Source organism: Protopterus annectens, chromosome 2.part1 (genome assembly GCF_019279795.1).
Source record: "Protopterus annectens isolate FY-2018-M chromosome 2.part1, PAN1.0, whole genome shotgun sequence".
NCBI classification, from domain to species: Eukaryota; Metazoa; Chordata; order Ceratodontiformes; family Protopteridae; genus Protopterus; species Protopterus annectens.
In genome coordinates, this window is record NC_056729.1 from 46,944,798 (window position 1) to 46,970,310 (window position 25,513).

Here is a 25,513-nt window from a genome sequence, read left to right on the forward strand (position 1 = left end):
AACTGGAGGAAGGGGAACAAATGGTCGGCCCTGCTGAAGAAGAGGGGAAGATACCCACCATCGTAGATGAGCCCTGCAAGACTGTGTCACTAAGATCTCGTGTCTCATGGGCAGATCGTGGTACGACCACTGCGTGAACAACATCCACTGCAGGAGACGCATGTGGAAGCGAGCTAGTGGAAGAAGAACAATGGCTGCAGCCATTAGGCCTAGAACCTTCAAGACAAACCTGGCTTTGACCTTGTTGCTTTGTAACAGAAGCTGAACAAATTTCTGGATGTCCAGAATCCTTTGATTTGTTAGTCTGGCTAACATTTTGACGGTATCTAACTCTGCCTATAAAGGTGATAGATTGGCAAGGCAGCAGAGAGGATTTTTCAAATTCACCGAAATTCCTAGACTCTTGCAAAGCTGTAAGGTGTAATCTCTGGACCGAAGAAGCTGATCCCTGGAGGTGGCGGAGAGGAGCCAGTCGTCCAAATAAGGAAACACTTGGAATCCTCGACGTCTCAGGTGAGCTGTGACCACCGCCATGCATTTGGTGAACACTCTGGGGGCTGAAGTGAGGCCAAAGGGCAGTGCTCTGAATTGGTAATGACTGGCTCCCAGCCGAAAGCGGAGAAACCTTCTGGAGCGTCTGTGAATCTTTATGTGATAGTACGCATCCTGAAGGTCTATCGAGCACATCCAGTTGTCCTTGCCCAGAAAGGGCAGAATGGATTGCAGCGTGACCATCCGAAATCTTGCCTTTTGACAGACTTGTTTAGTCTGCTTAGGTCTAGTATTGGTCTCCAATCTCCCGTCCTTTTGGGGACCAAAAAGAATCTTGAGTAGAAGCCGGATCCTACTTGGTCTGCCGGCACTGTTTGGATGGCTCTTTTTCCCAGGAGTTTTGAAACTTCCTGTTTTGCCAAATCCCTTTGACCGGGTGAGATGTCTGGAAGGGATTGTAGAGGTACGGGAAACCTTTGAAAGGGGATTTTGTAACCCTCGGATATAATCGACTGTACCCACTTCTCTTGTGATAGGGATTGCCAGGCTACTGGGTACAGCGAAATTCTTGGCCCGACTGCCTCCAAGGGTGGACAGTCGGGCAACACCTCAGGGATGCTGAAAGGGCTTTTCAGGAAGAGGCTCCCTGTTGCCCTGGTTCTGAGGACCCCCTTGCCTCTAGGGCGGCGTCTATTATTGTTACCCCTCTGCCTCTAGGGGTAAACTGACCACGTGTGTCCGTGTAGCTCCTTGGGCTTTACGGAACCACATCTTCCCCCTTCTGACCCTTGGGATATGGTCTAGAAGGAGTGGAAAACTGGACTCCAACGGCAGAAAGAGTTTTACCGTCTTGTTCACATCTGGTCAAAGTATCCTTCACCTGAGGTCGAACAAAGCCGAACCGTCAAAGGGGTGTTGGTGAAGGACGCCTTAAAGGGGTCCGAAAATTACACAGCCGCATCCAGGCTTGGCGTCTAAGAGCAACACCTGTGCCTGCGGCCCTGCTCGCTCCATCGGCTGCATAAGATATGAGCCGCATGGAGGAGTTAGATATCGAATTCAGGATAGCTAGCTGAGAGGCAATCTTTTCCTGAGCCCCAGCAGCTGAAGGATCCTGGACTACTTCCCCCAGTTCCTTGAGAATATCTCGTTGAAGCCTGGTGAAGTGACAAAGGTAATTCAGCGAACGCATTGCAAAGGTCGCTGAAGAAAACATCCGCTTTCCATACCTGTCCATGGTCCTAGAATCCTTATTAGGAGGATGGACAGGTACTGAAGGATCCGCCAGTTCCTTCTTAGTGGCCGCCACCACCATAGCATCCACAGAGACACCTTTGGACAGGAACTGTTTGTCCGAAGGGGCCGTGATGAATTTGGATGGTCTCCTGGGGACAGGTTCCACAGAATCTGGAGCGCCCACGCCTTCCGAGCCACTACCTGCATGAGTGGGTCGAAGGCGGAGACACCCAGGAGGTGGAGGGTCGGGATCCAAAGCCTCCAGGTATACCGACTCATCCTCGGAGGGGTCAATGGAGGGCCAATTCCCCCTCTGTTTGAGGAGCTCAAGGATGTCTGAAAATGAGACATCCTCAGAGGGGGACCGTGGGGAACCCTCCGACTCATCTAAGTCAGTATCAGATGTAGTAGACTCAGGGGAGTCTGTGTGTTTCCTCTTACACGTCCTCTTCCGAGGGGGTTCACCTGCAGGGTCAGGAGAAACCTCGGAAGAGGAGGAAATTCCCAGTGGGGAAACCTGGGGCGATGGATCCCTGGGCCTAAGAGCAAGAGGCTGGCAAGAGGCTTCTGCAGGCACTGATGAGGGAGGAGCTAGAGGGATAGACCGTTGACCAGGCTCAGAGGCCAGGACACTCCTCATCACCTCAAAGGCTCCTCTCCCCGGGAGACCTGAACACACCCGCTCCGAAGAAACAGGAATGGTCGGCTCCAAGGAGAGAGAAGGCTCCGAGGCAGATGTCGGCGCCGAGCTTACCAAAGCCGAAGCTCCAAGAGGGAGAGCGGGGTCGGACAAGTGTCCGATGCCACTAGCCCCCTCGGAGCCGACAGTGGAAACCCGACGACCGGATCCCTCCAAGGAAAGGCTCAAGGAGGAGATCGGAGCCGAGGATGACGGAGCCGAAGGATGTATCGGCTCCGGCATCGAAACAGTCGCTGTCCCAAGAAGCTCCGGCTCCGAACTCTGGTGTGGAGTCGGAGGAGGAATCTCAAGAATTGGGGCTGTAGCCGAAGTCTGTTGAGACGGGCTATGGAGCATTTGGGCCAGTGCCTGAGACTTCAACAGCCTGCTTACCACCCTCTCCAAATCGTGGTCAGACAGCCTGGAAGATCTCGAAGATCGGCTCCGATGGCTCCGCTCCGACAAAAGAGGAGACCCGGAGCCGAGTGGATACTTAGTATCAAGGGGACCGGGATCTCTTGGGCCGGAGCCATCGGAGCCAAAGTCCCTTGAACCCCAGATGGAGCCGAGGATCTCGGCCCGATGCTGGATAAAGTGTCGGCTCCAGCCGGAGCCGACAAGGCAACAGTAGTCAGGGTATCGGAGCCGGCCGGCACCGAACCCACTACTCTGGCAGAAGAAGCATCGGTTCCAGCCGAGCCGATATCGGCTCCGACGGCCGGAGCCACCGGAGGAGGCTTAGACACTGTAGCCTGAGCCTTGGTGGCTTAAGAGGTTTTCCTGCCCCTTGCTTAGGAGGAGAACCTTCAGGTTTCAACAAACCTCGGAGGATCAGTTTGTTCCTCCTTTCCTGCAGGACTCGCTGGCTAAAGGCATGACACAACGCACAGGAGTCCTGCAGGTGCAAAGGCCCCAGGCAATACACACAAGAAGTGTGACCGTCTGTCAGGGACATTTTCTGACAGCACTGGTCACACTTCTTGAAGCCTGAGACCTTGCCTTCCCTAGACATCCTAAAAGGATATACACAAACAGTCCCCACAAACACACAACTTAATCCCTACACAGACACACAGGAAGGGAATAACTTGGGGAACTAGGCCTGACTAAAACTTTCACTGAAAAACTATATTAAAAGTTTAAAAAGGAAGGGAATAGGGTGGGCTTACTAAATACAGGCTAACCTAACACTGAAGGGAAATTAAACCCCTAACTAACTTTTTTCTTATTTAACAAGAAAAACTTACCTCAGCTGGCAAAGGAGACCTCTTTCGCTAAGCGGCAAACGAGATCTGGGGTAGTTCCGCCTTGCATCATGGGATATAGGGTTGCCTCGAGCTGGTAAAAGGAGTTCTCGAGCTAAAGCTAGTGCCGAGTCGGAGCCGAGGATCGGCTCCGAACCCATCCAGCAAGAATGAAGGCGAGATTGACAACTTAACATTTATATATTACACATAGTGAGAATAAATGGGGTCATACCACAGAAAATATGAGCTGACCCATGCATGGGATAAAGCATTTAAGGGCTGCCTCTGTCCATTAATAGTACAGGGGACAGTCCTGGGGTAAATTTTGTGTGTCCCATCCACAGATCCAAACTGCACTTGAATATGGACAGGGATGAGCTTTGTTTTACTAGAATGGGGAGCCTGTTCCACAGCAGTGGTATCCTCTAAGAGATAAATATCTCTCTCCAAACCATACCATTGATGTTGCAGAATAGGTTTAGATCTCTATTCCACAGTATTTCTGATGCCATTTAACTTGCTGATGTGCAGTAAATCCATCAGTATTGGATCTGTGGATGCCTTATATGCCAGCAACAGTTCACCTCTTAGCAGTCTGTAGGACACAAAGTATAGTGATACGGCACTGAATCATTCCATGTAGGACATATTATTTAGGCCTTGTATCCTTTTGGTAAGGTATAGGTGGATGTTCTAGCTGTTACATGTGTCTGGACAAGTACATGCCAAGGGGTACATTATACTCAATAACTGGTCTAATGAGGGCAGAGTAAAGGGAACAATGACATCCCTTCATCTAGGCACAATCACTTTCTTTATAAGCAATCTAGAAGGCCTTTCTTACAACAATGGACACATTATGTTGAAAGATAGGTTACTGTCCACATAAGACCCTAAATCCCAAACTGGGTCACTCTTAAGGGAGTACTATCAATGTGGTAGTTCCCTGGGGTAGATGACTTCCCAAAGTATACAATAATGTATTTTTGGCATTTAGTTTCAGTCCATGATTTTGGCACCAGTTATTTATATGGGACAAACCTTACTGCAGGATGGCTAAGTCATTTGGGGATTCAATGACTGTTCCTCACTTGTAAACAATTAAGAACTAGAATTTTAGCATACGTAAAAGACATTTGTAATGTCTGTGCAGAACAGCACTTCCTATACGAAAACGTCAGACCCAAGTGTTTTAAAATATTTTGCTTTATATACTCATTTCAATGTTAATTTATATATGGATGTTAATCCATACCTTTTAGGAGATTAAGGCTTGGTATATACATTTTTTCTTTTGAGACTGTACACCCCTCGGCAATAACCTGCACATGAAAGTTTTATTATGAAGAATTATATTCTTTTATTATCTGATGTAACAATGTGAGAAAATTTTAGTTATTGTTGGCAGTATCTGATTAGCTGTATTAGTCCGGTTTAAGGTGAAAACATAATGTTTCTTTTTATTATACAACTTTTGGTAACCTTGAGGACATGATACTGAGGCACCAGCGAGATAGGCGACTTTGTCACTAATGCCTCCTCTAGAGTAACTCAAGACATTACTCTACAATCATTTCTTTAGTGATTGGTGAATTCCCTGTATTTATTCTTTTGCAAATTTTTCTTTGCCTAATCTGAGGTGACCATCAAAAAAACAAAAAACAGGTGACCATCAAAAAAACATAACAAAAAAAGAATACGAACTATACATTAAACCAACTTATTTTTTATCCACAAAGACAAATTGCAAATTTTTGCTACATTATTTAATATGTTCTTAGTAAATAGAAAATGTCATTAATTTATTCATTTTACAGTACCTGCTTTATCTTATTCAGAGGCATTGTTGAGCTAAAGCCTGTCCAAGCCCTTAGTAAACTTGAGGCTGAAAAATTAATTCTGGATGTGATGGCAGTCCATAATAGAAAACATGTAAATCTACACATGTGTACACCTTAAGTTAACTTAGAAACATGGCCAATCACCCAGTAGTGTCCTTGGGGTGTGGGAAGAAACTGAAGCACTCAGTGAAACACACATGGACATATCCTGGACATGGAGATTGCCCACAAAAGGTATGCAGACAGAAACTGAACCAACACCTGTGAGGAAGCAATGGTAACCAATGCACAATCTGACACCCAGAGTTCAGACTTTGTACTTAGCACTGCAAGGCCAAGTAAATAAGTAACTCACAAACAGGCAAGGCATTGTCAAATTACAGTTAATTCTGCTATCAAAACAAAATAAAGTAAGGTACATGGAATATTTTTACAAATGCTTCTCTAATGCTCTTGGCTCAGTAATGTATGTTCATGCCAATAAGGACATCTGACTGACACAAAGATTGAACACAGGACATGCCATCTACACGTGGCTAACACCCATATATTCATGTAAATCTTACAGCTCATATTTAGATAACTTATATCAGGCGAGTCTTTGGTGCAGAAAATAAGCAAAAAGTCAGGTGTCTTACCGTAAACTGTCAGATGTGGGTTTTGTGGCTCCTACTTCACTGCATCGTGCCTCATAAATCTGATTCACAGCATTGTTCCCCAGGGCACAGAGCAACTGAAAGGAGGAAAGGAATAAAAAAATGTACACACATGTTTTGCACGCAGTACAGACCAGTACATTAAATGTTGTTTTATTCGCCACTTCTTACCACTGCCCCACATACAATTCAATTAGGATAAGTATTAAAGTGACACAATACACCCACACACAGAGATGCACATAAGTGCTACAAGATACAGATAACTATTTATTTGCAGTTTGTTAACCGGGGAAAGGTGAGCCCTTTTTCAACGGAGGCGTGGGGAGAAAAGCTCCATCTGAATACTTATACATACAGACAAATACAAATATAAAAGTATACATTAATAAAAAGCAATTTCATGTAACACAGCATCAAATTAATAGACAGTGTTATGAATATCAAATCAGCAGGGTTAATAAATGTATATGGATATTATATATAAATAAATATATTATATATATATATATATATATATATATATATATATATATATATATATATATAAAATACATTAACATTTTGTGCTGAAAAAATGGTTTTATGCTTTATAGGTTCATAGGTTGGTACTAGGCTATCAACCCTAGGGCCTATACAAGCCTAGCCATAATAATTCCCTTGGCTATTTCTTCCCACACTATTTACTTTCCTGGACCCCTGTCTAGCAGATCCCCGGGGTGAATTTCCTTTCTCCCATCCAATCGTCAAGGTTCCTTTTGAAGAAGAGGGCCAAAGAGGCACTCTGCTTGACATGTATGGGCAATCTATTCCAGAGTCTAGGGAGTCTCTGGTTCAGGAACCTATCCCTCCAGCATGTTTTGTTTATTGTGATGACAAGGTTTAGATCCCTGGAGCGTGTGGCTCTGAGGGATTGGGATTTCTTTAAGTGTAGCTCTGGGTTTGACATGGCCTTGTATGTTAAGCAAAGATCGCTTCTGAGTAGACGATATGCAACAGAGTATAGCTGGAGTTTTTTAAGGCGGTCAGCGTAGGGCATCTGCTTTAGGCCTGTGATTCTTTTAGTGAGGTATTTCTGTGGCCTTTCCAGTTGTTGCAGATGTCTTGAGAGGTACATACCAAACGGAGCATTGTATTCTATAATGGGTCTAATGAGGGATGAGTACAGTGGGACAATGACCTCCTTTTTTCTGGATGAAAAGCCCTTAGTGATGAGGTGTGCCACATAGGATTTCCTGACTGTTGTGGCGATGTGGTTATCGAAGGTGAGACCACTGTCCACCTGTGTCCCTATGTCTCTTATCAAACTTTCGGTGTTTAGTGTACTGCCATCTATATTAATTCATGGATACATGTTTTTTCCCAAAGGGGATAACTATACATTTCTTGGCACTGAGCTTGAGCCCATGGCTCTGGCATCAAGCATCTGTTTCTGTAAGGCCCTTCTGTAGAGTATCCACATAATTTGGGGATTCAATAATGGCTCCCAGTTTGTAGTCATCTGAAAACTTTGTTATCCAGAGTCCCTTAGTGTTGGCCTGTACTTCAGAGAAGTAGATGCCAAACAAGAGCGGTCCCAGGACTGAACCCTGAGGTACTCCACTTGTCTGGAGCTGGATTTGGAGTCGGCTACTTTTACAGTGTGGGTTCTATCAGTAAGCCAGTTAGCAACCCATTGGGTGATGTAGGGATTAATGCCCAGCTTAGCAAGTTTATCTAGGATTCCAGAGTGGGGGATGGTGTCAAAGGCCTTCGCAAGGTCTAGATAGGCTGTGTGGACCACCTTACCCTTGTCCTTGGCTCTGGAGACTGATTCGAAGAAGTCAATCAAGTTCAGGAGACAAGATCGGCCCTTCACGAACCCAAACTGGGTGGGGTCCAGTGTTTGAAGGTTGCCAATGTCTTTGTTTATAAGTTCCATGATAATACGCTCCATGGCCTTGCAGATGAGGCTTGTCAGACTGATGGGACGGTAGTTTCCGGGATGCAAGGTGGATCCCCCCTTGTGGAGTGGGATAACTGTAGCTGTGCGCCACTCAGTTGGCACGAAACCTGAGGTGAGGCTATGATTAAACATGACACTTAGGTGAGGTGCCAGTTCATATTGTATTTCATGTAGTACACAGCCCGGGATGTCATCTGGTCCCATGGATGCTGTATTCTTAGCTTTGGAGAGTGCGTTTTTTACCTGTGTGGCCGTTACCGGAATTTGGCAATCTTCCGGTATTGAGATGGGCCATTTAGGGGGTGAGAGGGGGGTGAAGTTGGCAGTGAATCGATCTGCCAGGATATTGGCAATATCCTTGGGATCAGTATATTTAATGCCATTCTGTTTTAGCTCAGAGCAGATCTGAGCATTGCCATTTTGATTCTTGACATAGTTATAGAATGCCTTGTTGTTGTCTTTGGAATCTTTGGCAATTTTATTTTCTTAACTAGCTTTGGAGGATTTTATGAGGGATCTCAGTTTCTTACTGAGGCTGGTAAGGAAGTTTTTTGCATCCTGGGATTTTCCTCTTTTCTGCAACAGTTTCTTCCTTTTGTTGTAAAGTTTGTTTATGGCAGGGGACCACCAGATTGGCTCCTTTTTTTTGGATGAGAGCACCTTGGTTCTATTTGGGATGGCACGATTTATGCATGAGTGGATGTGCTCATACAGTGCCTTAGTGTAGGATTCAGCAGTTGAACTTTCAGCTCCCGTCTGCATGGGTGTCATGAAGTTTGTCACTTCTGACTTGAGTAGCATGAAGTTGGCTTTGGAGAAGTTTTTTATGGAGGTTTCCTTACTGGGAGGTGGGGGTGGGATGTGGATGTTAAGGGTGATTAGCTTATGGTCAGACGTGACTAACGAGGGGGTGACCATAGGTGTGGAGCATCGATTTCCCATGTTGGGAATGACCAGGTCTAGGATATTGGAGCCTCTGGTGGGACTATGGATTAGTTGATCCAGGGCGTTGGAATTTATGAATTCCAAGAACCATTGGGCAAAGGTGTTGGTACATGAGTAGCTTTCCCAGTTAATGGCAGGGTAGTTAAAATCACCCAGTATTAGGGAGTTTGGCTCTATCTTAATATTTTCCAGAATGTTTAGAAAGGTGTAATGAGAATCTTGGGGTATGGTGGGGGATCTGTAGCAAGCTACAATTTGGATTGCAGTCTTACCTAGTAGTGTTAGTTGCACCTGGAGAATTTCAGACGCATTGTGTTGGGCAACTAGCCTGGTGGTGTGAATATCCTTGGTGAATATTGACACTCCTCCACCTTTAGTGTTTCGGTCCTGCTTTGGTGGCCGAAAAGTGTGGTAAGAGTTGTAGCCTGGTATTGCAGGGGTGCTCTCTGGAGCCTTGAACCAGGTCTCAGTTACTGCACAGACATCGATGTTCTCCATTTTTAGGAGTGCCTCGAGAGAGTGCATTTTGAGGTTTAGACTTCTAGCAATGAGTAGCATTACCTTCAGATTTTGCATGTTTGTACCTGTTACGGTGGTGGTTTTGTTCTTTGAAGTTTGCCTAAAAAAAGCACTATAGGGGTGGCAAGAGCCTTAGCCAGTAACCTGAATCCCAGAGGCGACAGGTGCAGACCATCTCTGGCAAAGCATCGTGGTCTGTCAATCATGTTGTCCCAGGCAGACAGATACTGGATCCCCTTTGAATAACACCAGAAGCTTAGCCAATTGTTGAAGTCAATCATTTTTTCTTTATATTGTGGTATCATTCTGGGCGAAGGCAGGATGCTACTCAGGGCTAGGGTCATACCTGCCTGGGCCACATGATCTGAGAGTTCTTCCATGTCTCTTTTCATGTAGTCCAGGGAGGTACGTCTCAAGTCATTCACTCCAACATGGACAATGACAGAGTCATATTTGTACTTGTTGTGGAGTGACTTGAGTGCATGCGTTATGTGGCGGATCCTGGCACCCGACACGCAGCTGACTAATTTTCTCCTTGTTCAACCTGGTGAGAGGGACATCAGTGTGCTAGACTACTGAGTCACCTATGACTACAGTGTTAGGTACATTGTCTTGCCTGAGGGGCTGTTGCTTGGTGGCACACAGGTGTTTTGAACTATGTGACACTTTGGTTGTGATTGGTGTTTGTTTGCGTTTCAGCTTCAGAGGTCCTTGTTGCTTGGGCAGGTTACAGTTAAGGGCCTCTGCATATGTGGATTTAGTGTTGCTATATGTGGGTGTTGGTGGTGTGGGTTTAGAAGGGCTATGTGTTGCTTGAGGTGTAGTGCGGGTGTTAACATTCTCCTCTTGACTGTCTAGCACAATCTTGGGTGGAGAGAGCTTTGCTTCCATTTTGGCTATGTAAGTGCATCTCTCACAGGTTGTAGTGTTTATAGAGGAGAAAAGAAAACTGTAGAGTAAGGAGGAGGTGCTAGTGTCAACCTGGGTGTAGCTTAGGTGTTCATGATGGAAGTGTAGATATTGTGAAGAGTTTTGGAAGGATGGAAGCAGGAGTATTCCCATTTGGAAGAAAGATGAGAATGAAGTAAGGTTTAAAAGGTAGTAGGGTTCTGAGAGGTTTGACTGAGGGGAGGAAGTGAATTCCATTTCCGTGCTAGGGAGAAAGACAGGAGTTGACCAGGAGTATGCAATGGCTTACGCACTTTGAGTAGGTTTTGATTTTTAGACCTGAGGGATCAGTCAGGAAGGTGCTTGGTAAAGGTAGAGGAGCAAGAAGGGCAATGGGAAGGCTTAAAGATAAGTTTGTGGGCAGTGCAAAGTTGAATACAAGAAAGATAACTGGGGAACTCTAGCCACTTTAATGAGTGCAAAGAGTCACAGTGATGAGAGGAAGTTGGAGCATGTAGCAAACTTTGCAATTTTGTTGCCAGTTTAGATATGAGGGTGGCTTGAAGATTAGTAAGGATGGGAGCACCATACATGCGGGAGGGGAGAAGATAGGTAGTGGAGACGGTACGTTTAGTGGAGGAGGTAAGAAAACGATTGTAGCGGTAGAGCATACCAAGTTTTTGATGGGTTTTCTTAACATTAGTTTGAAGGTGAATATCGAACTTGAGCTGTTCATCAATAATGATTCCTAGAAGCTTGGTATGGGAGACTACTTTAATAGGTGTCATATTGTGGCTGGTTATCGAGATGGTGCTTTTGTCTATTAAGTTGTTTTTAGTTGGGGCGAATTAAGAAGTTATGTACTCACCATAACGTTCCATCTGAGTAGGTATCTTCATTTGTCTGCAACCTGTGGCATACGGATCCGATCTCGGATCCGAGCCGGCAACTTCTATCATAGCATAGATCTGAGCTCCTAGCTCCTCCCCCTTACCCATAATCCCCTGCCTGCCCTAACTGACCTCAGATCAAGTTTGCCCCATAGCACAACAGATAACAGGTGTCCCAAATGGGAACATATGCTAATAACACAAGAGCGATCCAATCGGTCAGGGGGAAGGAGGGGGGGATGGTTGCAGACAAATGAAGATACCTACTCAAACGTTATGGTGAGTACATAACTTCTTAATCTGAAGTAGGAACTTCATTTGTCAGCAACCTGTGGGACAGAGTCCCCAGCTACCTAAGTCTTGGGTGGCCTTCATGGAAGGATATTCCGGAGCACCGCAGAGCCAAAGGACGCTCTACCTCGGGAAACAACATCTATTTTATAATGGCTGATAAAGGTGTGAGATGAAGCCCAAGTGGCTGCGGAACAAATGTCATCCAGTGGAACCCTAGCTTGAAAGGCCGCAGAAGTGGCAACGGCCCTAGTAGAATGAGCACGGACTCCTTGAGGTGCAGGCCTTCCCGAACTCTGATATGCTAACGGAATACAACTCGAGATCCATCTAGAGAGAGAAACCTTAGAAACTGATTTTCCGAAATTACTTTTGGCAAAGGAGATAAACAACTGATCGGATTGCCTATGACCAGCAGTTCTGTGGATATAAAAACGTAATTGTCTGTGTACGTCCAAGGAATGAAGCTTGTACTCTCCTTTGTTATGAAAGTTGGGGAAAAACACTGGGAGATTGATGGATTGATTGATGTTCGCTTCTGAAGATACCTTAGGTAGAAAGGACAGGTTGATTCTGAGGTAAACCCTATCCGGGTGAAAAACCAAATATGGTGGTTTGACACAAAGGGCTTGCAATTCCGATACCCTTTTGGCTGAAGTTATGGCTACCAAAAAGGCTGTTTTCCAAGAGAGAAATTTGAGATCAACCGTGGCAGCTGGTTCGAATGGGGGACCAGTCAAGGCCTGCAAGACTAAGGATAAATCCCATGGAGGTACCACCTCTTTAACTGGAGGCCTAAGGAGGAAGGTACCCTTAAGGAAGGTCTTACACAGTTTGGAAGTGATAATAGGACCAGACTCTTGCCCCACATGGTAGTATGAGATTGCTGCCAGCTGTACCTTGACTGTGGAAGAACTAGCCCCCTGGTGAAAGAGAGAGGTTAGAAAATCTAGAATCGATGATATCGGGGGCTGTAAAAGGGTCTAAACGACGGTGTTTTGCCCAAATGGTGAAGCGTTTCCACTTACTCCAATAAACCTTCCTGGTGGAAAGGCTTGTGAGCTGCTACAAGAATGGCTTTGACCGGTGATGAGATCCCGGGAGTCCTTATGAGGAGTGGAACTGGAGCAACCAAGCCGTCAGCTTGAGGTTGACCAGGTTCGGAGTCGGAAGGCCGAGAGGATGAGAGATGAGATCCGGAATGGGATCCAGAATCCATGGTGGATACACTAGGTGAGTCCATAGGTAAGGGAACCACGTCTGACGAGGCCAGAATGGGGCAATGAGGATCATTCTGCTCCCCAGCTGCCTGGCTTTCTGTAACAATTTCAACATCAGGGGAAGAGGAGGGTAAGCATAAAGCAGACTGGGAGGCCAAGCATGAACTAGAGAGTCTCTCGTGGACTTCCCCGGAGGGGGAATCAGAGCGAAGTAATCGTTGCATTTCGTGTTTGAAGGAGAGGCAAAAAGATCGCAACAAGGTCGCCCCCATCGGGCAAATACTTGCTCTGCCACTCGGTGGTTGACAGACCACTCGTAAGGAGTCAGGATAGTACGACTGAGCCTGTCCGCTAAAATGTTGGACCGTCCCGGAATGTGCGCTGCTATGAGAAAGCGGTTGGTGGAAATCGCCCATTCCCACACTCTCATGGTCTCGCGGCAAAGGGGGTAAGACCTGGTTCCCCCCTGTTTGTTGATGTACCAGACTACCGACATGTTGTCTGTCTGTACCGCAATTGTCCCTACTGGAAGAGAGTTGTGTAGTGCTTGCAACATCAAAAGCACCGCTCTCATCTCTAGGACGTTGATATGCAAAGAGGTCTCTATGTCGTTCCAAGTGCCTTGGACTGTTCTGCCTGAAAAATGCCCCCACCCCCACCCCAGGCGAGAAGCGTCCATGGTCACTGTGTCGACTGGTGGGGGTAGTGAGAAGGGACATAGATCCTAGGGCCCTCAGAATCAATTCCGCCGAAGGAGTTTGCAGTTGGAGAATGGCCTGCACATGTAACATCAGGTTCTGAAGTCGATCTGGAGTCAAGAACGCAAGCATCGGTCCGGAATCCAGTCTTGCCCCTATAAAATCTAGCATCTGCGTAGGGATGAGAGAGGATTTGGTCATGTTGATGGTTAATCCTAATAGTGGAGCCAGACCGAGAAAATAGCCCCTGCCTGAGCAAAGTAGATGCCTTGTTGGGGCTGTGAGGAGCCAGTCGTCCAGGTATGGGAAGACCTGAATTCCCTGGAGTCTCAGGTGGGTCGCTACTATCGCTAGGACCTTGGTGAACACCCTGGGGGCTGAGGTGAGACCGAAGGGGAGGACCCTGAATTGAAAGTGACTGGCTCCCAGCAGGAAGCGGAGGAACCTCCTGGAACGCCTGTCCACTAGAACGTGACAGTACGCATCCTTGAGGTCTATAGAGCACATCCAGTCATCCTCCCGCAATAAGGGGAGGACGGATTGCAACGTGACCATTCGGAACTTTTGTTTGGGTACCGCCAGGTTTAGGAAAGAGAGGTCGAGGATGGACCTCAAGTCCCCGCCTTTTGGCACCAGAAAGAACCTGGAGTAAAACCCTGATCCGACTTAATCTGGGGGGACGGGCTGGATGGCTCTTTTTTGTAGAAGCTGCTGAATTTCTGCAGCGGCCGCCTTCTTTTGACTGGGTGGGACGTCGGGAAGGCTTCTGATTCTGGGGTTGGCTATGAAGGGAATTAGGTAACCTCTGGATATAATGCAAAGCACCCAGCAATCTGTTGTTATGGACTCCCATTTTGCCAGGTGCTTCGAAAAACACCCCCCGACTGCCTCCAGAGTGGAGCAGTCGGGAAACCCCTCAGGGGTTCTGCGTGGGCCTCTCAGAGAAAGGTTCTCTGGACCCAAAATTCCTAGGACCCCCTCTGCCTCTGGGGCGGCGTCCTCCCTGTCCTCCTCTGCCACGAGAGGACTGGTTGTCCTGAGCAGACTGAGATTGATGCAATTTTCGGAACCACATCTTCTTCTGACCCTTTTGGTTCTTGGAAAAGGACCTCTGGGGCGCAGAGAAGCGGACTCCGATGGCAGACAAGGTCTTCCCGTCTTTCTCGCTCTGGACAAGAGTGTCGCGAACGGTTTTGCCGAACAGTGCAGAACCATCAAAAGGGGCATTCGCGAATGACGCCTTAAAGGGTTCCGAGAAGTCACAGTGACGGAGCCAGGCCTGTCTCCTCATGACAAGCCCGACTCCGCCTGCTCTAGCGGCTCCCTCTGTAGCATGAGACAATAGCCGCATAGAGGTATTAGAGATACAGCAGAGGGTGGCCATTTGGGAAGAGTACAAATCTTTGTCTCCCTCCGACATGGACCCCGGGGGGGAAGCAGCGTACTCCTTAATTAGGTCCCGCTGCATCCTAATAACGTGTGCCATACAGTTCAAGGCCCTCATAGAAAAGGTCGCTGAACTGAAGGCCCGCTTCCCAAGACGGTCCATCGCGCGAGACTCCTTGCTCGGAGGATGAACCGTGGGGCTCTCCTGAGCCAATTCTTTCTTAGTGGCTGCAGCCACCAACATGGCATCCACAGGGGGACCTCTGCTCCAATGTGATCTCTCTGCAGGGGGGCTCAAAATTTTGTCTGGGCGCTTGGAGATCGGCTCTACGGTGTCCGGTTCCTTCCAAGCCCTAGAGGATATGAGATCCACCAGGGGGTCGGGTGGAGGGGACACCCAAGAGGTAGATGGTCCTGCCTCAACGCCTCAAGGAATACGGACTCGTCAGAGGAAGCCTTGGGGCAGCCCACCCACCTCTGATTTTGAGCATTTCCCTGATGTCTCCAAAGGAGATATCCTCAGGGGGTGATCTCGGGAGCCTTCCCTTCATCCAAGTCTGTATCTTCTGTGAGACTCTCAGGGGAGTCTATGTGCCTCCTTTTGCACTTTGCCTTGTGGGGAATCTCCTCGGGGGGGCTGTCCGAAGAGTCCTCACGGGCTGTAATCTGTTCCACTGGAACTCCTAAAGGCGCTGAGGCAGGCTGCCCGGAGGGCCGGGTGAGGGGAGCCAGGACCAGATGAGAAGGAGTGCAGGAGGGAGCCGAAGCCAGGACCGGAGGCCTGGAAGCACTCGACAGTGCCCTCTCCACCGCAGCGAAAGCCGAGGGGGAGCCGCTCTTAGACGGATCCGAGATCCGACTCCCACTCGGATCCGAAGCGGGGATCGGACCCGGCGCCGAGAACGTCGGATCCGAAGGACCAGTGTGCTCCGACCGGGACGGAGCCGAAAGCACACCGAATCCCTCGGACTCCCATCTGCATCTGGGCCTGGATGAATCTCCTCATCATCCGGTCCATATCCTCGTCAGACATACTAAAAGTGGACCTCGACGAGGCCACCGAGGCAGACCTGGAGTGTCGCCTCGATGACCTCGATGGGGACCGGATCACCTCCTCCTCGGGTACCGGGGAGAAACAAGGGGATCGGATCCGAGGAGGAGGAGATCGAGAAGGCTTGGACGGGGAAGCCCTCTTGGCAGGCAGGGCCGATGAAGAGTCCTCGGCCAGCCGCTTAAGGTGCTTCTCCCACCGCTTCTCTTTCCTGGCCTCCCTATCCTTCGGAGCCGAAGCGGGAGGTTGAGTCCCGGTCGGAGGAAGGGAGGCAGGGGTGACCGCTATTGGAGGGGTAGCGGGCACCGAAGCACCGCAGGCCGAAGCAGAGTCTGGGGGTAGAAGGCTCGCCAGAACTAGCTTCGACCTTCGATCTTTTGAGTGCCCTGGGGTTGAACGCCGCGCAAATCGCGCAACCCGAAGAGAGGTGTTCAACCCCAAGGCACCTAACGCTCCGAGTGTGGCCATCAGCCGGTGAAAGCTTGTGACCACACTCAGTGCATTTCGAAAAAATTGCTTTAGGGGCCTCTGACATAATGAAGGAAAGCACACTCACTAGGCCCCTAAACACACACACACACTACGACCAGCGGGGGAGGGGGAAATATACTTAAATTAAAATAAAGTATGTAGAATAAAGGGTAAACCTACCACACACACAAATAGTCACTCAGAAGAAAAATACAAAAAACTTTTTTTTTTCCCCCTCACAAAACGCCAAGAGCTCTGGACCTAGCTGTTGCTTGAAGAGCGGCAAACTAGATCTGAGGTCAGTTAGGGCACGCAGGGGATTATGGGTAAGGGGGAGGAGCTAGGAGCTCGGATCTATGCTATGATAGAAGTTGCCGGCTCGGATTCGAGATCGGATCCGTATCCCACAGGTTGCTGACAAATGAAGTTCCTACTTCAGATATCATAATTTTGGATTTAGAAGCAGTAAGGGCTAGGTGGCTGTTAAACATTCAAGCTTCAGTGCTGGTAGAGGCTGCCTGTGTAGCTTGCAGGAGTGTGGGGAGAGATTTAGCAGAACAGATAATCACATCATCAGCATATTGGATGAGTTTAGTATTAGGGATGCAAAGGTGGAAGTCGTTTATGAAGATGCTGAAAAGTGAAAGGCTCAGTACTGACACTTGAGGGACACCTGGGAGGGTGTCTAGGTAGGAGGAGGTACACTTATTCCATTTAGCAGCTTGTTGTTTCTGAGAGGTAACTGGTAAACCAACTGATGGTTTTCAGGGGAGAGATTAAGGTGTGAGAGTTTAGAAAGTAGTAAGGTATAGGAAAAGGTATCAAAGGCTTTGGAAAAGTCTAGGAAAAGACAGGATGCTATGTTAACGGAGTCACGTTCATGGTTGATATTGTCAAGGAATGACAGGAGGGAAGTGGTAGTATTATGGCCGGGTCTAAAGCCATGCTGTGTTGGGGTGAGGAGGAGATTCTCAAGAAGGTAAGGTAGGAGTTGCAGGTGAATGCATTTTTCAAGTATGTTTGAGATGGGGGAGGGGATGGGCATGAGGTGGAAGTTGGAGATGTCAGAATTGTTGCCTCCATTATGTTGGGGAATGATGAAGGCTTTTTTCAGAGAAGGGGTACATAGGATTCTTGGATGGAGCAGTTAATTAATATGCAGATGGGGATAGCAATCCTCTCAGCAGCTAACTTGAGAAAGTTGGAAGGCAAGTTATCTGGGGCACTGGAACAAGGTTTTAGTTTATTGAGGAGTTTTTTACTGCGCTGACAGGGATAGGTTTGAAGGAAAAGGCAGAGGGGTGTGTGGTATAGGTGGTGGAAGGCAAGGGGTGTGGGGGACAGGGGATGGTGAAGGGTTATTGGAAAATGAAGTGGTTAGCTTGGCTATTGAATCAATGAAGAAGGAGTTAAAATTGGAGGCTATGATATGGTCTGGAGCACTGGGGTCAGGGCAAGGGTTATCTTTCCTCCCAGGACTAAGAAGGGTAGAGATACTGTTCCAAAATTTCTTGGGATTAGCTTTGTGATTATTTTGGAGCTTAGAGTAATGAGATTTACGGTATGAGGCTATTTGTTTTTTCACTGACTTTCAAAGCAGTTTATATTTGGTGAGGGAGTCAGTTGTTTTGAGTTTATTATGAGTTTTCATGATTTGTCCAAGGTGTGCATGAGTCTTATCGTATCTTTAGAGAGCCATGCGGCTGTTTTGGATTTGACTCTTTTGGTTCAGGTGGGGCAAAGCTGTTGAGTAAGTTAATAAAGGAGGAACTGAAGTAAGAGACGGGGTCAAGTGGAAGAGTTTTCAGAGGGTTCCAGTTCATTTGTTTAAAACAGTTAGAGAAGGACTGGGGGTTGAAATTTGTGATGGTACGTGTTGAGATATAGTTATGTTGTAGGTGAATGGGAGAGAGAGTGTGAAGTGCAAATGCAGGCAAGTGGTTGTTAAGGGAGTCAGGAAGGGTGCCAGTGTCAGTGACATTGTTGGGATGGGAAACTAATATCCAGTAGAGTATAGAGCCAGAAGAGTTGTCTTTAGTGGGTCTGGTGGGAGAGTTGATTAATTGAGAGAAACCATATAGGTTAGTATTGTGGGAGTTAGATGTAGAATGGATGGAGGACCAGTTTATATTAACGTCTCCTAGGATAACTGTTTCATTGCTAATATTAGAAGAGAACCAGGAAAGAACCTTTTCAAGTATGGAGATGTTATCTGGTGGAATGTAGAGGGCAGCAACACATATGTTTTTATGGTTGTTACTCTTTAGGATGGCTACTGTTTGCTGTGGCAAACTGAGGTAAAGGGTTGCTGTAAGGTGTAGGTTAGGGAGGAGGAGAAAAGTATAGCTACACCACCTCCTTACCTATGAGTTCTGTCTTTTCTAATGATTCTGTAGTTGGAGGATGTGATTTCGGAGTCTTTGAGGTGAGGCTTGAGCCAAGTTTCTGAAATGGTTAGAATGTCAGGGTGGTTGAGGGAAAAACCAGGCATGGAAGTTGGGTAATTTGTTAAAGAGGCTCTGGGCATTAATGGTGGCAAAAAGGAGAGGCTTGTAGGGAGAGGATAGTGGGGATGGTGAGTAGTTGTCAAGATGGGCAAGAGGTCCAGGACTGGGGTGAATGTTACCTGACAGAAGGATGCAGATTAGTTCAAGAAGGAAGGGTAGAAGTTCTTTAGGGTCTTTGGGGTTAGAGGGGTGCAGAAGAAGTAGGGAGAGTATGGAGTGGGAGTGATTTTAGTGGTAGAGAATCTTTCTGTTCAGGAGGAAAGAGTGGTTGGCTTGGTTAAGGTGGGGAGAAATGAAGGCAGAATAGTGGGGTTCTTTTTTGGGGAGGGTAGAGGTGATATGATATGGGGAGGGCAGGTAAAGTCTGGGAGGTAGGTGAGGTGGTGCAGAAGACAGAGAAAGGCTGGAAGAATCATGAGTAGTGGTTTAAGGGGTGTGCTATGTGGGGTAGTAAGAAGTATGGTAGGCTAGGTTAAGTGATTAGGAAAGGACGAGTTATTGCGTGAAATAGGGAGAGGTATAGTGACTTAAAAGTGCATGGGTGGAGGGACTTGAGATAGGGTATTAAAAGTGCTTGTAGGGAGACAGAGGCTAAGGGGAAAGGGTGCGATGTGATTGGGCAAAAATATGGTAGGCATGGCTAGATGGCTTTAAATATAGATATAGTAGGGGTGGGTGGGAAATGGGGCAGGGTAGGAGAGCAGAGTGAGCCCGCAGGGCGAACAGAGCGGGTAGAGCTGGGAAGGTGAAACTAATCCTGAGAAAAACAATCAGTGGGGAAAATGGAGGCCAGAACACAGACAAGAGCTGGAAAAAAGCCTAAGGGTAAGTTATGGGAAACGTACAGTTTTGTACCCACCATAAATGTAGATTTTCCAGTGTATTCACTACTGCAGTCATTACACTTGGGTTATCCTGTTGTCAGGCAGTCCCGCAGTCGGCCAGAGTTCCAAAGTCTTGGTCCGGCGTTGGTTGCTGTCGCTTCTTCCCTGACGTCAGTGCGCCAGGGTATAAGATGCAGCCAACGCCATTTTCTTCAGTTTTTCTTGCCCCAGATGTCAGGTGCCCCCAAATAGGTAGGCAATACATATTGCTAATAAAACATACATAAAAAGTAAAACCAAAACCATCAGTTATCAGCAAATACACCACATAGGTAGTATAGGGTAGAAAGGTATAGATAGGTCCCAGCTAAGAAAGAGGGGATGGAGGGAGGGTAACCTGGACTGCAGCAGTGAATACACTCGAACATCTACATTTATGGTATGTACAAAACTGTACTATGTTCATCGTGTTTCACTGCTGCAGTCATTACACTTGGGTTGAATCACAAAGCTGAGGTAGGGTGGCTGGTTCTATAGAGGATTCGGGGTGGCTATGAGGCCCTGCAGCACTGCAGTGGCAAAGCCAGCTCTGGATTTAGAATAAAGAGGCAAGTGATAATGTTTGGTAAAGGTGTGCACTGAACTCCAAGTTGCAGCTTCCAAGATATCTTTAGTAGGTACTCCTCTAAGGAAGGCGGTGGAAGTAGCTGTTGCCCTGGTGTGGAATGTGGCCTAATGTTGCTAGGTACAGTTTTCCCATGCTGTGTGTAGCAGAAACGGATACAGTACCCTATCCACTTTGAAATGGTCTGCTTGGAAATAGCCTTACCCTGTGATCCTGCAGCATATGCTACAAACAATTGCTCAGTTTTCCTGAAAGCTTTTGTTTTGCCCAAGTAGAAACGTAACTGTCTGTGTATGTCCAATGAATGCAGAAGTCTCTCCCCTTCATTCTGAGATTTTGATAAAAAGTTGGCAAGTGAATAGTTTGGTTAAGAGCCACACTGATACCACCTTTGGCATAAATGAAGGGTTTGTTCTTAAAGAAACCCTGCCTTGGTGAAAAATGATGAAAGGCTCCACTGCCATTAGTGCCTGTAACTCTGAGACTCTTCGTGCTGAGGTTATTGCCATAAGCAGAGCAGTTTTCCATGACACATATTCTAATTCTGAATTGGCTGGCTCAAAAGGAGGTAAAGTTAGTTTTTCCAAGACAAAATTGAGGTCCCAAGTTGGTGTAGGTGCTCTCTGGGGCGGTCTTATGTTTTTAGCCCCTCTGAGGTACTGTTTTAGCAATGGATGAGAGAAAATAGGAGGATCTGTGTTGTAATGAGCTGAGATGGCAGAGGCGTGGATCTTAATGGATGAAAAGGATAGGCCTTTGTCCAGCAACTCAGTTAAGTATTGTAATATCTGAGGAATATTTGGGACAAGAGGGTCAAAGCTTTGAGCCTGGTTCCAGGCACAGAATCTCTTCCACTTTTCTGAATAAGATTTCCTGGTGCTAGGCCTCCTGGCCTCCAAAATGACATCCATAATAGATTTAGAGAGAGGTGTCTGCTCGACTAAGGAATCTGCCATGCAGCCAGGTTTAATGTCTTGAGCTGGCTGTGCAGGCTCTGACTGTTTTGTTGAGTCAGAAGATGCGGAATTTGAGGTAAAATCCACGGTGGGCCTTCAGCTAAGTTCTTTAAGATTGGGTACCAGTGCTGGCGTGACCAGTCTGGGGCAATCAGGATCATTTTTGGCTTTTCTTGTCTGGCTTTTAGGAGTACCTTTGAAAGGAGAGGCAGTGGTGGGAAGGCAAACTCTTCAGCTGGAAAAGTCTAACGAGAGAGCATCCACTTTCCATGCTTGTGGGTGGTAAGTCCTTGTGCAGAATTTCTGTAGTCGGCAATTCATTGGGGAGGCAAAAAGATCTATGTCTGGGCTCCCCCATTTTTGTGTTATCATGCTGAATACTTGTGGATTTAATTTCCACTCGTGAGGATCCATGATGTTTCTGCTTAAGTCGTCTGCCAGTGTATTTTTCTTTCCTGGCAGGAATTGTGCTTGCAGATGAACTTGATAGGTTAGAGCTGTGTTCCACAAGGTCATGGCTTGCCTGCAGAGGGGATAAGAATGACTGCCCCCTTGTTTATGTACCACATAACTGTGGTGTTGTCTGTCTTTAGCAATAGTTGTCCTGGATGCAGAAGGTCCTTGAAAGCATTTTTCTTTCCTGGCAGGAATTGTGCTTGCAGATGAACTTGATAGGTTAGAGCTGTGTTCCACAAGGTCATGGCTTGTCTGCAGAGGGGATAAGAATGAGTGCCCCCTTGTTTATGCACCACATTAACTGTGGTGTTGTCTGTCTTTAGCAATAGTTGTCCTGGATGCAGAAGGTCCTTGAAAGCTGTTAGGGCATTTTATACAGCGAGCATCTCTTTTTGATTGATGTGAAGATGCATTTGGTCTGCGGCCCACTTGCCCTGAATACATTTTCCTGCCATGTGTGCTCCTCAGGAGTAAAGTGTCTGCCTGGCTGTGGGTATAGTGAAAGGCTGTCCCTTGCTGTGGTGACATGCCTGTGCCCACCATCAAAACTCCTGTTGTAGGCAGGGAATAAGTGGTATTACTGTTTCCAAACTGTGACAGTGTTGAGTCCAAACACTTTTAGGTACCATTGTAATTTCATCATATGCAGTCTGGCATATGGTATTAGTAGTATGCAGGATGCCATGAACCCCAAGGCCTGCAGAATTTTTCTTGCAGGGAGTTGGGTTTTTGTTGCCATCAATTGAAACTACTGAGTCAGTTGTCCTTGCTTGTCTGGTGTGAGATAAGCCATCTGGGCCGTTGTATTTAAGCTGGCACCCAGGAATATTATCTCTTGTGAGGGCACTAGTTTTGACTTATTTTCGTTTACTGTGTACCCTAGGCAAATTAGCAATCTTTTTACAAACGCCAGATGCTTTAGAAGAATGTCCTTGCTCTCTGCTTGAATAAGGCAGTTGCCCAAGTATGGATATATTTGAATTCCTTTTTGTCTGCAAAATGCAATTACTGGTGCCAGGCATTTTGTGAAGACCCTGGGCGCAGTAGATAAGCCAAAGGGCAGTGCAGAGAATTGTTAATGCATTGCATCAGCTATGAATCTGAGGTATCTTCTGCAATTTTGTCTGATAGGGACATGCAGGTATGCCTCTGAGGTCCAAAATAACAAGCCAAGCCTTCTTGCCCAGCATAGGAAGAAGCTGCTGTAGTGTCAACATTTTGAATTTCAGAACATCCAGGTAAGTATTTACAGTAGATAGATCCAGTATGGGTCTCCAGGCTTTGTCCTTTCTGGGCACCAGGAAAAGTCTTGAGTAAAATCCTTGTCCTTGTTCCTGTTGTGGCACTTTTTGAATAGCTCTCATGTCCATGAGGGCTGTAATTTGTTTTTGTGCCTCTGCCCATTGATTTTGTGGCAGGTTTGGCATTCCTTTTAGCCTTGGTAAAGTGTGAAAGTGGAACCTATAACCTTGAGACACAATATTCAGAACCCATTTGTCTTGGGTGATCATATGCCAATTTTGTGAAAAAAATGCTAGTTTTCCCCATAAGGGAGCTGCCAAAGGTATGTGCTTGGCATGTGAAGGGGGAAGTCATTGGGACTGTTTCCTATAAGGTTGTGACTTGTCTTCCCCTCCTTTTGGGGTTGAAGCACCCCACTGTCGTGGTCTGTAAGAGCCTTGGGGCTGAGATCTGCCTCCTGGGCATCTGTATCTGCCTCTTTGTGGTCTGTCTGACACCAGAAAGGACCAATTTTTTGAAGGCCAATTTCTGCTAAATTGAGGTGGCTGTACTTGTAAGAAATCCTTTACTGTCTGCATAGATTTTGCCTTATCCTCCATTTTCTTTAACACCTCTTCTGCCTTAACACCAAATAAAATATCCTGCTGTAAAGGAGCATCCGATAACTTTGCCTTAACATGATCAGGTAAACCTTGTTCTAAGCATGCCTTCGAATCACAGGTCCTGTAACTGCTGCTCTACAAGAAGCCTCTAACGAATCAAAACCATATTGCAGAGTATGTTTTCCCCCTTGTTCAGCTGCATGCAATAAATCCTGCATTTCCTTATAGTCAGGATGTTCTGAAGTTGTAAGCGTTTTCTGTTTCAGCAGAGACATTAAATATTGTTGGTATTTAAGCATGTGAAACTGGCAATTTAAAGCCCTCACTGCTAAAGTTGCAGAAGTGTAAACTTTCTTCCCCCATCTGTCTAATGCTCTAGAATCCCTGTCAGAGGGAACTGAATTTTTAGCCATGGAAGCCTTTCCCCTTTGGGACCCTGGGAAATAGTTTCTGGGTCAGCAACAGGGTTTTTATAAAGAAATTTGAGAGAGTCAGGGACTCTGTAGTACCTGTCTGGCTTGACTGGAGCAGGGGGCAAAGAATCAGGATTTAAACTGGATTCAGACAACACATCATCCACAATATCTAACACTGGCGGAATAGCAAGGGGCCTGTGCTGAGGCAATAAAAGAAAGTCTCTGAGCCTTTTCTTGGATTCTGAGTAATCCTGGCCCTCCCAATGGAAATGCTCCCTAATGGTATGTAAAGTTTCCCCAAAAGAGTAGTCCTCAGGAGGAGAGGCTGAAGGATTTGATTCTTCAGCATCAGAAACCTCATAGGGGTGTAAAGAGTAACCCTGGTCTGAAGAGGAATCAGAAGAAATGGAGACCTGGTCAGAGGAATCAAAGTCTGTATCCTGCCTAGGCCTTTTATCAAGAGGGGGATGGGAACCCCTGAAGTCTTCGGCCATTTTGAGCATCTGTTTTTTAGGCATGGAGGCCTGTCCAGGTGAATGCTGTACTTGCTTCTTTGTCTTTAATAGAGTTTTAGACTTGGCTGTAGTTTTGATGGTAAGTTGTGAAGGTCTGAAAAACACCCTCAGAAGCCGATGCCTGCTCAGCGGCTCCGGACCCATCTGAGGGGTTAGCTTCCATAGGCCCAATACCTTGAGTTTCCAGAGGCCTAGACATCTCCACGTGGGAGTCGGAGGCAGCCTGTGCTCTGAGGTAGCGGGTGTCAGGGGCTGCTTAAGCGCCTCACTGAGAACCGGCGACTGGCCTAGAAGAGGCTTCATCAGTTTTGGGCCTTGGATGTCTGTCCTTATCCTTGTCTTTGTGTTTTTTGTGTATTCCGGTCGTCGGTTGTTCCGACGGCATGGTATAATTGAACCTTCGGCCAAAGTAATAGCGAGGAAAGTCAAACCGACGTTTAATGGTGCGCTTGTTAAATCTAGCACAAAACCGACAACTAGTGACGTCGTGGTCTGGGCCTAGGCATGGAATATAGTAAGAATGAAAATCCTTATGAGGTATTTGCTTCCCACAAGAAATACAATTATTAACTTTTACTGACATCGGTCTGAGGCAAGAAAAAGTTTCCCCAATGGGGTACTTAGCTTTATTGAAGACTTCAGTTCTGAAATTCAAATTGAAAATCTCAGGAGTCGACCGGCACTTGCGAACTGCTTTTGCTTCGGGCACCGCGCGGCAAGAAAGACTGAAGAAAATGGCATCGGCTGCATCTTATATACCCCTGGCGCACTGACATCATGGAAGAAGCGACAGCAACCGACGCCGGACCAAGACTTTGGAACTCTGGCCGACTGCAGGACCGCCTGACGGCAGGAGAACCCAAGTGTAATGACTGCAGCAGTGAAACACGATGAACATCTGCAAGTGAACTTCAG

The 25,513-nt window shown here is 46.9% G+C and overlaps 1 protein-coding gene across 1 annotated transcript in view; it reads right to left on the reverse strand.

Annotated features, from left to right (window-relative positions):
• Positions 1–25,513, reverse strand: part of LOC122793960 (arf-GAP with coiled-coil, ANK repeat and PH domain-containing protein 2-like) — a 930,687-nt gene that overhangs the window by 332,589 nt on the left and 572,585 nt on the right. Inside the window, exon 11 of the mRNA XM_044062015.1 lies at positions 6,134–6,228. Within this exon, the coding sequence (XP_043917950.1) occupies positions 6,134–6,228 (95 nt within the window). The remainder of the gene's footprint in view (positions 1–6,133; positions 6,229–25,513) is intronic.